The following is a 15,411-nucleotide window of genomic DNA, read 5'->3' on the forward strand; positions in this document are numbered from 1 at the left end:
CATCAGCCAGGCTAGCTTGAATCCAGTGGTTCAGTGAGCACGAGACCCATTTCTGGTCATACCCTTCCCACTTGAGGCAACAAAATCAAAAAGAACAAATGATGGACGTAATGCTGAACAATACAAACATTCACCCCTAGAGCCAAAGATCTAGGTTTAATCCATTGTTCATTTGCTCACCACGCCACCCCAGTTAAGATCCAGCCATATGCAAATCAGTCTTGACCCTGCTCCTCATGAGAACAGTTCAGCCTGAACTGCCAATCCCGGCCCTCGAACTAGTGTTCATTCTGGTAATGAGTTTGTTTGATAATGGCAGATATGAAACTAGATAGACCTTTATACTAATTTTGATACTTTTCCTTCACATTCTGTATCAAACCTTTGGTATGTGTTTTACATACACATGCACATCAATCATTCACAACTGTTTTATTTTCTTTTTAAATATATCCAAATCTTGTTTGATTACTACTAACCCTGATATAAAACACAGGACAAATAATGTCTTTCTGATGACATGACAATAATGTCTTTCTGATGACATGACAATAATACATCACCACACTGGGATCCATACACAAACAACATTACAATTAATTATTATAAAAGGAGAATTGAGGAATAAATTGTATTGAAGAGGAGAAATTTAAGGCATTTTATGTTAATTGCTTTGTCCTTTTTCTCTGCCCATGAGGTATTCCTTAGTGTTCATTTCCGGCCTTAGTAAGATTATGTAGCATTTTGGCAAAAATATACAGAAAACCAGGGCAGAACCTGAAGACAGGATAGCGAAAATCTCCATGGCCACCATGTACTTGCCCTTAGTGCTGAGATAGGCTGGAATAAATGAGAGCCAGACACTAAGGAAGGCGAGCATGCTAAAGGTGATGAATTTTGCCTCATTGAAGCTGTCTGGGAGCTTCCTGGCTAGGAAGGCCACTATAAAACTAACAGTAGCCAGGGACCCAAGATAGCCCAGCATTAACCAGAAAGCAACAGGCGATCCCTCATTGCATTCAATGATTATTGTTCCAGGATGTGTGAGTATATTATTTTGTGAGAAAGGAGGGGAGAGACTCAGCCAAGATACACAGATGAAAATCTGAATGAGTGTGCCACAAATGGTGACCACGTATGATAATTGTGGTCCAACCCATCTCCTTAAGTTACTGTTAGGTTTAGTAGCATTAAAGGCAATGACCACCATGATGGTCTTAGCCAAGATGCAGGATATACAAAGAGCAAAAATGATCCCAAAGGCAACCTGTCGCAGAAGGCATTTCTCTGGAGTGGGAAATCCAATGAAAGCCAAAGAGCAGAGAAAACACAAAGAAAGTGACACGAGTAAAAGAAAGCTGAGTGAACGGTTGTTGGCCTTCACAATTGGAGTGTTTCTGTTATGGACAAAGAGACACAACATTGCAGAAGGAATCAGTGAACAAAAAATGCAGATGACTGCCAAGATGACTGCAAGAGTGTCTTGATAGGAGAGATACTCTGTGCTCTTTGGAATGCATAAATCCTGTTGGGCATTTGGCCACCGATCCCAAGGGCACTTTAAGCAATCAGCAGAGTCTGTAAGAAAGAATATAAAAGGCATTAGAAAGATCTGTGTTCACCTAGTTAATTAATTAATTATAAGTAGGTCTATTAGCTTTTGAAGAGTCTCGTGCCAGATGTAGTAATCTACTGTATTGTCACAAACTCTCTGTTTACAACGAACCCCGAATCAGGATTTCACAAACTGACCTATAGGTACGTAGTTTGGTTCATAACATTCTTTACTGGTTTCAAAAATACTAGTTGGAAGTTGAAACAATTTTTTTGCAATATTTTAGAATATTAAACACCTATATTAAGTGCCTCATATATTATTGTGGCATAAGTGATGTGCTAATTTTTTTAAAGTTAACATCCAGGTATATTGTGCATTTGACGGAGACGTGTGAATTATTTTACCTAGCTACTTCTGATTCCTTCTATGTCTTTGATATATTTCTCTTATCTGGCCTCTGAAACTCATTGAAATTGTGCATTTGAGACACTTTACACTAGTGTATTGCTGTCATTTTGAAGGTCTTAAGCTGATTTTTCTCTGTCTACATTTGATGGTCTCTGTAGTAACGTAAAGGTAAAGATATCCCTGGAGGGTGCATTGAAATATGTCAGCAAATAACCACGAAGTTAGAACTTTGACAGTGTTTAGATCAGTTTCATTTTAATCTCTTTTATCCAACATTAATTCTCCTCTAGGAATGTACACTGTTCTCATATACGAATACTGCAATTAGATGTGATGGAAAGGAACAGCCACTGAAAGTCGACAGATGTTAAATTTTGCATAGTTGTGATTCCCCTGCCTTAGATAGAGTTGGAAAAGCGACTGCATTCTCAACAGGAGAACAACTTTACTTGCAGCCCAAGATTGTGTTAGCTCTTTGTAAATATGCCCCTAAATTCCACATCAGCGATCATAGGCATTTTCTTTGCTGTATATGACAGCCTCACTCTTTCTTCTCAGTGCCACTTAGTGTTCTCTCCTTCCCTCCTAATCTGTTCCTCTGTAGTTGTAGCACCATGATGCCTGTGGACATCAGTTTGCCTTCTACAAATAAATATATCAGTACATTTGCAATAAGTGCATAGTGATAATGAGGCAATCTGCTATTTATAAATGAAGATAGGAAAGTGAAAAGAGTTATGTCTTAAAAGAAGGGTATATTTTAATGTTTTGAAGTGGAAACTAAAAGGTGGTGATAAGAAGAAATATCCAAAAGGAAATGATGGAGCAGTGCAGTAGGCAGTAAAGATTCTAATGAGAAATCTGAAAGGAGGTATCAATGGGGAGAATGAGGTGATTTGTTTTTTTCTGAAGATGATGGCAGATCATTTATGGTAACTAGAGGAAATGTTAAAGAAAAAGTATTTCGATGAAAAAAGCACAGAGGACCAAATACCAATTTGGTGTTCTGAGCGCAGGTGTATGTAGTGGCGTGCAACAAACACAGGTTAACCCTGATGAGGAACAGGATTTTCAACAATTCCAATATGAGGGTGAGGAGTCATCCAATTCTGATGAGTATGTACTAAATTTGGACAGACAAAACACCAAGAGGGATACGTGTTTTAAAGGATGAGGTCATAAGAGAGCTCAATAAATGAATGATTAAAACTCCTTGGGATAATATTTGTTCAGTCAGAAGGAAATTCACCATCCCCCACAGCTCCAAATGGTGGCCTAGAGCAGTGGCGTAAAAATAGTCGCCACACGCCACAGTGCGGGTGGGCCAAGATCCCCTTGCCTGAGAACTCCTGACTGGGTCCGCACAGTGGGGGTGGTGTTCCTCCCTGTATTTTGCAAGGGGGGGGCTCAAGTTTTATTATGCCACTAGCTTAGGGAGCACGTGGGGGAATATGTAAGATACTGGATAGGAAAGCCAGTGGATAAGGAAGAAAGAGGGATCATGAGAGTGGAATGCTTAAGGCACATAATGGATGAAAAGTTCTGCAGGAGCCCCAAGGAGAATCCCATTTTAATAATATATCCATTAGAAATCATAGGACTCCATTGAAAGGCCCTTTGTGGCTGGTGTGCCGGCCCTCCGGGTCATTGGTGGGTTGCAGGCTGCGTCTTCCTGCTGTCTGGGGCATGCCTGTTTGCTGGTGTCGTGGAAATGCCCCTCAGCTCTTGGCGTGTCTTCCTGATGGCTGGACAAGTAGAAGGCACACTGTGGAGCCTGCTTGTCTGTTCAGGGTCTGTACTGGTGATGCCCCCTGTCCTGCCTGGTTTCCTGGGAACCAGTGTGTTCTGCCCAGGCGTTCTGGCTTTTGGTGCACTCCTGGGGTGGCTGGTGGGACCGTGTTGATGGCGCTCTGCAGTCTGGTTTTTGCCGGCCCCAGGGTTAAGTACCACGCTGAGGTTCCCCTTTTCTCTCATTTGTTACTTTTTGCCTCGATGGAGCCAGAATTTGGGGGTCTGGTGTTCCTTGATGCGCTTGCCTGCTTGGTTGCCTTAGGTGGTGTCTCTTCTGCCCTGGTTCTCTTGTGCATCATCCAGATAGCTGGGCTGGTTGGTAGATGCGCTGAGGTTCCTGCTTGGCAGCTTGGGGGTTGAGCTGGTGGTGCCCTTGGCCTGCGAGTTTGACCAGTGAGATGGTGGCTTCCGCCCGGGCTTTATTTGCTCTGTCCTCTGTTTTGGTGGCTGTGTCTCCACCTTTCTGTGTCCTTCGAAAGTCTGTGGCTGGGTTCTTGTTCCGGTTGTGTGGGTGGTGACTCTGTAAGGTTTTATTTACGTCTGCTGCTTGGTCTGAGCTTGGTCCGTTGGTGTTCATGCCTGCTTTTCTGCTGGGTTTTCCTGGGCTTGATGCTGTGGCTGGGTGTACAGCTTCTGGTGCCCCAGGTTCCTCCTAGAGTTGTGTCCGGCCTCAGGATTGGTGATGGGGCTTGTGGTGCTTCTGAGATTTCTGTCTGCCTTGCTGAATCATGGGGCCTTTATGCCCTATCGCCTTCTGGCCTCTCCTCCCTCAGGAGTGGGGGCTTTGCGGCTATGTGTTCTCCGGGCTGTCTTCCTGGGGTGATGGTGTTGCCTCTGTGTGTTATATGCCCCTGTTTCCTTGTTGGGTGTTTCCTGGTTCAGGGAGGGCTTGCCCCCAGGGTGTGTGTCTGGCATTGGTTGTTGTGCCTTGGTGTCGGGGGATGGTGGAGCCTTTTCGTTGTCTGCCTGGGGGTTTTATTGCTTCCCTTCCTCTTCTTGGTGTCTTCCTTGGGTGTGGGTGTTACAGTTCCACCAGGGTTCGGCGGTTCTGGGTCTGGTGTGGCTAGGTGCCCGGGACATTTTTTTCCCCCTTCCGTTTGGTTTCTTCTGCACCTGCCTTACCCCAGAGCAGGCTGGTCGGTGGTGTGGCCATCTGTATAAGGGCTGCTTATCTTCTGCCCTGGCGGGTCTTGTCTCTGGGGCCTTGGTTGTGGATGGTTATGGTGACTTTTCTTTCTGCCTTAGGGGGTCGGTGTTTTTTCTGGTGTGTGGCTCTCTGGATCTCAGCCACTCTTCCAGGGTCCGCGAGAGCGCCATGTTGGCTTCATTGCCCCAGTGCTGGGGGCGTTTGTGCAAGGATTATTTGGTGGAGGCTCTTCTGCTTCTGGCCGTTTGGGCTATGCCGAGATCTTTTTCTTCCGTACCCTTCGTCCTGGGGCATTTACTGGTGGTCCAGTGGCAGGATTAGGGGTGACCACCGACTGTGCTTCCCCGAGTCACTGGCCTGAAGGTTGCAGGCTGTTGCTTGCTCTAATGGGCTGTTGTTTGGCCTTCCTGTCTTGTGGGCTGCCTTTCTTGTGGCCGGTGGTGTTTCCTACTCCTGTCTCTGCTGGTGGGTCTGTGGTTCTGTAGATTGGCTTCCTGGCAGCCACCCTGTTTGTCTCATCTATCCTTAGAGTTTTTTTTTGTTGGCAGAGTTTTATATAGCGCGAACTAGACCCGAACCGAATCGGGTATCAGAGTGCTTTACATAGCACCAGTTACGTTACATTAGGACACACATTCAATTTTGTTAGGCACGGGGAGATTAAGAGATTTGCCCAGAATCACAGGAAGTTTGGCGTCGTTACCGAGACTCGAACCCAGATCCCCAGGTCTGAGGTCGAGCGCCCTAGCCGTTAGGCCAACTCCTCTCCCCACCAGAGTTCTGGTGTGGTGCATGTTTTCCTGCCAAGTTTTTGGCCTGGTGCTCTGGGGAGGGCGTGGGTCTTTGTCTTGGCCTTTCAGTGGCTGGTGTTGGGGCTCACCTGGGATGGTTACTGGGGGTTGTGCTTTGCCATCCGGGCCAGTTATTTGTATGTATGTATGTATGTATGTATGTATGTATTTATTGCTTATTAAGCGCAGCTGTCACCCCCAAGGGTATCCTGGCGCTGAGACCGAACCGTGCATCTATTAAAACAGCTACATTACTCTGGGAAACAGGTAGGTTTTGAGGCTCTTTTTAAAAGTGAGCAGATCAGGGCAGCTCCTTAATGCCAGGGGGAGAGTGTTCCACAGCGAGGCAGCCGCAAAACTGAAAGCGCGACCACCCATTCTCGTTCTATTAATTTTAGGAACTTTTACCAAGAACGCCGAAGATGATCTTAGAGGTCTGGCTGCCTGATACCAGAGGAAGAGAGTCTGAAGAGGTATTGGTCCCAGTCCATGCAGGGCCCTAAAGACAAGGCAGAGAGCCTTAAACGCAATTCTCTGCTGGACTGGAAGCCAGTGTAGATCGGCCAAAGCTGCCGATGAAGAGGCGGACCGAGGTCGAGACAAGGCCAATTTGGCGGCCATATTCTGTATCCTTTGGAGCTTTAGGATCAGAATCTTCGGAGCACCCAAAAGTAGTGCGTTACAGTAGTCAATCCTACTGAGAGTGGAACTACGCACTACCTCAGCTCTGGATCCCCGTGGAAGAAGTGGCAGGATTTTCCGTAGAACACGGAGCAGACCCATGCATGTTGCTGCCGTTTTGTTTACGGAGGCATCAAGCTGCAAATTGGGTTCAAATAGAACTCCCAGATTGCGAGCTGACTCTGCCGCCTCCACCGATCCCGGGATGGACACTGGCCAGAAATCTGCCGGTAGTGTACGGGGAGTTCGGTCCAAGGAGCAGTGGAGTACCTCCGTTTTTGATCCGTTGAATTGCAACGCATTGGCTCGCAGCCATGCTGCTGTGGCTGCCATACAACGGTGAAAGACATCCCTTGAAATAGTCTCTGAACCCTCAAATGAAAAAATCAACTGAGTGTCATCGGCATAGTTGACAACAGATATGCCGAATTACTTTATCAGTGCTATCAAGGGACGGAGATATATATTAAATAGGATCGGGCTAATTGCCGATCCTTGAGGGACTCCCTGTGTCTGTTTGGTTGGACAATTTACCCTTCCTTGTTTGGGCTGGTTGGTACGGTGTCCAATGACCGTCATATCAGTTGTGGCATCTGGGGAAAGTGGAGGCTGGTCCTTGCCCGTGTTGGTAGGCTTTTCCATGGTGGCAGTTGAGTTTGTCCATCCTCGTCGCTGTTTTCCGCCTTGGGTCGACCCCCAGTTTTGTGGTTAGTTGCCTGTTTAGTTTTGGGTTCCCCATGTCTTGTGGCCTTGGGGGTTTTCTCACCCCTCTCATGCTCAACTCAGTTTTCTGGGCCCTGGTCTGGTTCTGGGTCTGGTGATGTCTGCCCCTCGGGTGTCTTTCCTTGGATGGGGCCATGTGGTTGGCCTCTTTCCTGGTGGGTTGTTGTGCTTTGCTGGGTTCTGTCCTCTGACTTCCCCCTGTTTTTTGCATTTATTGTGGGGGTTTGTGCTTCGGGTCACATAGTCAGCTGGTTGGTCATCGGGCAGCTGGTGTTCTGGTGCTCATCCAGCCCGCCTCAGTCTGGACGCAGTGTTACCATTGTTGGGCAGGTTTCTCGTGGTTGTGTCCCGTGTTCCCTGCACTCTTTTGTGGGTACCCCAGTCTTGCCCTGTAGGCCTGTCCAGGAGCCCTGGCTCCTTTACCCGGTATGGGGGGTTTGGTGGTCGTCATGTGCCAGTGCTGGTGGTTGGTGCTGGCTGTTCTTGTCTTTGGGCCTGGTGCTCCTTTGGGGTTTTCAGTGGTTGTGGTGTCCTCCAAGCTGTCTGGAGACTGGGTTGGTTGGGGCTTGCTTTTTGGTCGGTGCCTCCTCTCTTCCTGGTTTTGTCAGTGTGGTCCTGCCCATGGCTGGTCCTCTGGGTGAGGGACTAGGCCCTGTTGGCAGGCCCTTTCCTCCTTTTTTTGGGCTGGTCTACTATAGTCTAACCGGTGGTAGTTGGGTTGGTCTGGTTGTTGCCCCTGTTGTTCTTAGTTCTGTTGTTTGGCGTTTAGAGCTCCAAGTGAATTTTCCCGATTCATGCCCTTATATAGGTACAATTCACATTGCCCTTATATAGGCATAGAAATCAATCCCTTATTTAGGCATAGCCCATGCTACTCAAATACAGGCAAGGCTACTTCCACCCATACCAAACATCACAACGATTTCTTGGAAAACCAGCTTAAGCAGTCAGGGAACTTCAGCTTGCTTGAATATTGATTTATCCAAGAACCAATGGACTTTGCAAAGAACAACTATTCCCTTTAGGTTCTTTCCTGGCATTCATATGCCCGACTTTACGTCTAACTATTGCATTCCTAAACACCTTCAAGGTATAAATTTACCTTCACTTGCTATAGCGAACTACTGTGGTTCGGAGCAGTTCGACTATCTACTTGTCCGAAGCAGCTCGCTACAGCAAGTGCCGAAGGAAGCCGACTCTCCAGCTGACGCACTGATCAAGAGGCTGCCCTTCTCCTGCCGAGAATCCAGCTCCAGTGTTTCCAAGCTCCCCTTGCGGGGTGTTGGGAGATCGAGTCCCGAGACTGAGATACCAGACTTCCTTCATTCTAAACTAAGGTATGGAGCGGATCAGAACCTAGAGAAACCTTTGGTAGATTCCTTGGCAAAGAAAACTAAAACCTATGCAACACAATACTTACTTCTTCCCTCGTACTAGACTTATGTTAGATACATTGGGGTAGGCGTATTTTAGAAGCACACGAGTTGAGGATTTTTAGTCAATGGTATTTATGTATGTATTTTTATATGGCTTAGAAACGATACAATGCTCTTACAGTATTATTTCATATTTCTGTTTACGCTGTATGCATTATACTTTGAAGTCTGCCTAACGATTGTAGCAGTTCACTTCTCTTGTAGGAGAAAAAAGACTGTTCAATAAACCTTTTTATTGAAAACGCCTGTCTCTCCATTTCTGTACAAACTCTGTCAAAATGAAGCATGCACGATTGACTGAGTGAAATGCTTATCTATTGTTTCCACGATGCTGAGAGATATATTCTTATTCTTGGGAAACAAAGTTGTCATGTTTATGCAGTTGTCAGAAACTAATCTCTTCTTGTGAAATCAAGAAAGTTTCTAGTGACCTCTGAGCTAGCTGGCACTCACTAATAAGTTTAGTATATATGATAAAGACCCAGTCGACCTCAGTCCTACGTCTAATCTTTAGGATATATTATTCCAATGCACAGAGCCTCTTGGGAATATAGGAACTACACTATGATTCCTAGTAGGGGCATGGGGGCTTGGGTCTTCCCCTGCTTCCCCTCGGCTCTCTTCTGCATTTGGTCGTGTGGCCTTTCTTCTGTTGTAAAGTTTGGACTGTTCTCAGTAGATTATGCTGCTGTGTTCCAGGGGATGCTTGGGGGTTCTGGGCGTTGCAGCTATCTGACCCTGTGGCATCCTTGTTGGTCTTTCATGCCCAGTGGGGCACTCGGCCTATTCTGGTCCTCCTGGTGCCCGTTGTTCTGCTGGTGTGGTTGCTTCAGCCTTCGTTTCCCCCTTCTGGGGCTTGGCCTTTGGGTATTGGGGTCTTTGTGGTGTGCCTCCTTTCTGGCTTGGTTTTTGTGGAAATGTGTCACTGTGAATTACGGGATGCCTGCACAGTAGACATACATAAAAGTGTAGAAAAATGTGTACTGAATGAAGAAAGACGTGCGCACTGAAAGCCAATACGAAAACTCACACGAGCGTGAGTTACAGCTTGAGTGTGTATGACGCTTAGAGACAATGGCACCAGGAGCAGGTGTGCGCTCTGAAATGAGAATACATGCTGGCACAAGAAGCCGTTCGAGCTTGTTCAGCGAGATGAAGCAATGTCGCGAGGCAAACAAAGTCCGTTGCGAGTGGGGTACATAAAAATCTTTCCACTTGTAGAAAGAAAAACAAAACAGGACAGGAGCTGAAAAATTAAGAACACACTCTGACTGTAAAAGAGATCCCTGGGCCCTCGTCAATACAGAAAACGATACCTGGGAAACATGGGATCAGTTACTAGCCTGGAACCGGATTCTTTGAATTTACTCAGCATCCATAACACCTCATCCCCAGCTTGTCGCCAAATGTGGAAAGTTCATCCAAACAAGGACACTGCAGCTTGTAGAAATGTATTCATTTTGAAGAAGCATAATGCTGTCCAGACGACCTAAGGGACAGGCACCAACCGCTCCACAATGCAAAATATCACATTCTCAAATAATGACATAATGACAGTTCTAAAAGAACAGAGATAAATAAACCTTCTACAACTTAAAGATACACAGCAAATGAAAGAGATAAAGTGGGGACAACACAGTTTTTTGGGGGGCTGGTGGGGCCAGGGTGCCTTGCTTGTCCTTTTTCTGTCGTTGGCTGCCTCCTTGATGCCTGTGGTGGCTTCTCCTGTCCAGGGTCTTGGTTCTTCCAGGCCTTGGCTCTGTCTCTTTTGGCCTATCCCTGGCTTTGCTGGAGTGTCTAGCCACTTTGGGTCTTCTTCCTTCTCTGGCATCTTTGTTGTCCTGCTAAGGTTGGTGATCTCTGGTGCTTCCTTGGTGGGTGCTCCTCCCTCGTTGTTGGTTCTGGTGTGTTCCCGGTGTATGTTGTCTGCCCTCTGGGTGGCCGCGCTGGAGTGGCTTTGTTGTTATTCATTCTCTTGGGTCGTCTCCTTCTTGTTCTGGGTGGTGCAGCCCTTTTGTTTGGTTGGGTATTTCGGTCTGTGTGCTCCTCCCTGTCTTTTCCTCTGGTTCTCCTGTTTGCTTCACTCAGGATGCTGCTTTCGGTGTGGGAGCCTGGGTGTTCTTTGGGGGCTTGGAAGGCTGGTTAACTGGCTTTGGTATGCTTCACAAATAATGGATGGGATGAGGACTGGGGGACGAGGGTATAATGCCCTGTTACTTACCGGTAACCTTCATTACACTAGGTCCCTTTGTCCTCATCCCATCCGTTATGCCCCTCTGTCTCTCCCCGTTGGGCGGCCTTCCTGTTGGTGGATTGGTAGTTCAGGTTGAAAGCTGGGTAAGAACTGGATATGTACTCCCAGTAGGAGGAGGTGGCTTTTGGGTCCCAGATTTCCTTTGTTCTTTTTTCTGTCAAGGAGATGGTTATCTATACAAGTAATGGATTGGATGAGGACACGGAACCAGGGGTAATAAAGATTACCAGTAAGTAATAGGGCATTATCCTTCAGGCATCCTATATTTCAGTGCTTTAAAATGTGCTCTATGGTCAGGGGTCAGCAAACAAGTGCATTTATAGTAGAAAATGTATATATACTAATAATTCCTATTGTGTTACACCTAAATGATCTCTAATATATGGCCTATGAGCCTGTTCTCTGCTTTATGCACTTTGCTTTCTTAAATATTGCTGCACATGATGTTATAATGCTATGCTTACTTTCATGGTTAGCCTGCCTTTTTATGATAGTGGTACATTTGTTTCATTTATATACTGGATATGTGTAGTATATTTATTAGTGATATATATTATTGTGTACTGAAAACTTTCAAAGACAAAGGTAATAATCTTGGTAATTGCACTTATATCACACATACATGTCATGAGAGCCAGGGCACCTTTTCTCACCCTTTATTCACCATGTGAGAAACTCTACATCTCTCCCAGACAAAGCCCAGCGTGATGCACAGGCCGTGTAAGCATGGGTGGTTCTCAACCTTGGTGCAGGTGTAGAAGACCTATAATATACTTCTCTGATTTTAGCATTGATGAGCTAGGATATGTAGGAAGCGCAAGTAAACATCTGTAAAGTTCATCTTTCATAATATATTAATGTTTTTTTCGGTTTGCTAATACCAACATAATTGTAAATATTTTTAAACACATGTTGTTCAATGCTGCTCGGCTGTACAAAAAGTTCTATACTATTCAAACTTATGTCCACTGTGTGAGTGGTAGCCTGGGGGCCTCATGACAAATCTGATGATTTTTTTGACAGGATTGATTGTTTGTCCCTAAATGGACTTTTTTTCTGGTGTAGGCTGATGGAGGATTTTGTGGGACTGGAAGGTGTATACCTTCTTATATTCGAAATCAATAAGATCTACTACAGGGCGGAAAAAAAATCTTGGCATGTCCCGCAAAACTTTTCAGTCAAATACCCAAATTGTGAACAAACTGTCCATGTGGCCACTGTGGTCAAACAATTCAACCAATCTTCACTACACTTAGATTTGTCGCAGAGCCCAGGAAATGTAATGGAGACTTAAGTATTTTGTAACCTGCCTTTAGAGCATGTTAGTATATTTTTGAGTGGTAGGAGTAGTAGAAAATATGAAGGTACACCCAGGTACATCTAACAACGTTAACTAGTAGGGCTGCACTTCTGGTTATAGGCATGGCCATGAACCCAATGACAATATTTGTACCTAGTTAAGTAAGGACTGCTCCGTGCACCCCAGGAAAAATGCAGCTAATACATTTGAAATATTAACTTTTTAGTTAAATGAACTAGTCATTGGATATTTATTCGTGCCGCAGATTCTAGTAGAAGCCTAGAAAGAGATTTTTTTATTACAGAAATGTAGAACTCATGCAATAACATTGCTTTTTTGCTACGAAAGTAATTTAGTCTGTTAGCAAGGATGCTTCCAAGAAATTTCCTTCTTGGCTGCAGCTTATGGCTTTTAATCACTTGTGCAGAGATTTAAAGACGTGTCCCTTTTACTTTCTCTTTACACGGCTACCTTTCATTCAATCAAATTTTACAAAAACTATAAGCATTGCTTAGATTCAGGGCAGCTGGGCATATTTCTGGAGCATCTGGTCACTGTCACTTTTTGGGTCATGAAAGAAGAGTACACAAAGCTGTTGATCCACTTACCAGTTTGGTTGGAGATCTCACCCAGAGGGCACTGGACACACAGGAAGCAGCAGAGAGGCTCTCCTTCTATCTCAGCTTTCCTAAACCCAGGAGAGCAGCTCTTGGTGCACACCGAGGAAGGAATCTGCAACATAGGAATAAACACAATCCTACAAGAGAGTACTAAGAAGAAATATTGAGCAACTGTAAACAATCTATCATGAACTCCTGATTGATGCAGATTGTCAGACTCCCAAGTCCTTCATTCTATCCTTTGCATGCTAAATGCATGCAGAATTTCAATGAAAAGCACATTTTTCCAATGCACAAATTACAAAGCATACCTTAACAAATGCAAATCAGTCTGACCCTGTGATTAAACCCAGATCTTTTGACTGGGTGTGAGTGTTTGATTGGTTCAGATGCTCCGTCCATCACCACCCCCTTTTGTACCGCTTTTGGCCGCCATAAGTGTGACAGGGTATGCACAGACGTGAGTCCCTTGCTCACTTTGCCACTGGATTCAAGCAAGCCGGGCTGAAGAAGGCTGTCATGCCAGAAACCGGTCCTCGGAAGCTTGTTTCCGGTCCAGGGAAGGCATGGCTTGGCAGTTCGGGCTGGACTGTTCCCATGAGGCACAGGGTCAGACTGATTTGCATATTGCCATGTCTGAACTGGGGTGGCAGAGTGGGCTAAAGAACGGTGATGGATTAAACCCAGATCTTTTGACTGGGTGTGAGTGTTTGATTGGTTCAGATGCTCCGTCCATCACCACCCCCTTTTGTACCGCTTTTGGCCGCCATAAGTGTGGCAGGGTATGCTCAGACGTGAGTCCCTTGCTCACTTTGCCACTGGATTCAAGCAAGCCGGGCTGAAGAAGGCTGTAATGCCAGAAACCGGTCCTCGGAAGCTTGTTTCCGGTCCAGGGAAGGCATGGCTTGGCAGTTCGGGCTGGACTGTTCCCATGAGGCACAGGGTCAGATTGATTTGCATATAGCCATGTCTGAACTGGGGTGGCAGAGTGGGCTAAAGAACGGTGATGGATTAAACCGAGATCTTTTGACTGGGTGTGAGTGTTTGATTCGTTCAGATGCTCCGTCCATCACCACCCCCCTGTTGTACTGGAATTATAAGGCAATCAGGCTGGCTTGGAAGAAATTGAGAAGGAGGAGGGAAAAGGGAGGGCTTGCACTGCCAGATTTACAATACTACGCATGGGCGTTTCAGCTGTCACATTCCAGGATGTTGCTGAAATCCCCATCAAGCTCATCTTTTGGGCGAATGTTTAAGGCCATTCTAAACGGGTCGGATCTGCCAATTGATGGATTTCTTTTTAAATTCGGGGACCAGAGGTTCTTCAAAAAGGTGAGGTTAAAGATCTTACAATCACTGGCAAAAGCTTGGGTGCTGATTAAAGCAAGAATAGGGTTGGCCTACTTTTCAAACTTCGCTCCAATCTGGGACTCCTCTGGACTTCCCCTCTGTCTTAAGGACATTCTTGCAGTTCCCCTAAAGGAGGCGGGGATTTTAAGATGGGGCGAGTTGCTAGCAGGAGGGTCATTGGTTGAATGGGATGAGCTATATGAGAGGGTTGACCCAGCTCTATCAAGATTTAAATATATACAGCTCTTTAGCTGGTCTCGGGAGTTGATCAGGAAAAAGGCCCAATTGGGGAGGAGCAGTAATCTGGAACAACAGCTGGTAGAGAGGCAATTGGGGGGTAAAGAAGTAGCCTTCTGGAATTGGACCATTTTGGAGGAGGTGGATGGGGAGTTTACTCTCCCCGACGAGCAGTGGGAAGGTGACATGGGCCTTCAGTGTGAGGATTTATGGATAAGATCTTTCATTCTCCTGTACAAAGCTGTTAAGCCCGCCTGGTTGAGGCGAAATCACCTGTTTACAGTACCTTTCCCCTCAAAGGCTATCCAAATTTCAGCCAGGAAAATGCTGCAATAAATGCAACCTCCGCGCAGCCTCCGACGTCCACATGTTCATGGAGTGTCCCCCCATAAACTCTTTTTGGGATGAAGTAAAGGCTACTTTGGATTCGATTCTTAAAACATCATTATTCCTCACGTTGCCATTAATAATATTTGGGCTGGATGAGAGCATTACTGGGCCTGCAAAGACCTTCCTGTTCTACGCAATTCTCCTTGCGAGACGGCAGATTTGTAAATTTTGGGTCGATTCTAAGGCACCAACGCACGCAGGTTGGCTAACGTCCCTATATGATACATCAAAGATCCTGCAGCAAACGTAACCTTACCTTATGGAACTTGCTGGTTCAGTGGAGCTAGATCTCTTGTCATGATTCCCAGTTTTTTTTTTTTATTTAATTTTTTTTTTCCCCGGGTCCGATGATTATGTCTATATACTCCATGGTCCAACTTGGTGGTTCCGTTCGAAAGAGCATTTGGTCCAACAGGCCGAAACACGCCTTGATGGAGTTTTGAGGGGATTGGTAGGCCTCCCAACATCTCCCCTCCCTCAGTTACTCCAGAAAGCGTCTCCCGCCAGCCCGGCACTCGTGTCTGGGTATAGGAGAGGACTACGTTCTCACCCTTGGCCTAAGGACACGTAAGGTGGTTGGCGTTTTCCTTGGAAACGAGGGTCAGGCAAATGAGGACTAAAAAAAACAAATACATAAAAAAAAAACATGGGTGATACATGTGAACACCCAGGCTCCACCCATGTAACTTCTTCCAAGCGTAGAGTAACTAAAGGCAGCGACTTGC

The 15,411-nt window shown here is 45.9% G+C and overlaps 1 protein-coding gene across 1 annotated transcript in view; it reads right to left on the bottom strand.

The window, feature by feature from the left end:
- Nucleotides 1-664: 664 nt before the first annotated feature.
- LOC144797933 (extracellular calcium-sensing receptor-like) overlaps nucleotides 665-15,411 on the bottom strand; it is a 174,335-nt gene continuing 159,588 nt past the window's right edge. Inside the window, exons 5-6 of the mRNA XM_078668735.1 lie at nucleotides 12,698-12,821; nucleotides 665-1,578 (exon numbers count right to left, since the gene is read on the bottom strand). Coding sequence (XP_078524861.1) covers nucleotides 665-1,578; nucleotides 12,698-12,821 — 1,038 coding nt within the window. The remainder of the gene's footprint in view (nucleotides 1,579-12,697; nucleotides 12,822-15,411) is intronic.

The sequence above is a fragment of the Lissotriton helveticus genome, chromosome 12 (assembly GCF_964261635.1).
Source record: "Lissotriton helveticus chromosome 12, aLisHel1.1, whole genome shotgun sequence".
In the NCBI taxonomy this organism is placed as follows: Eukaryota; Metazoa; Chordata; class Amphibia; order Caudata; family Salamandridae; genus Lissotriton; species Lissotriton helveticus.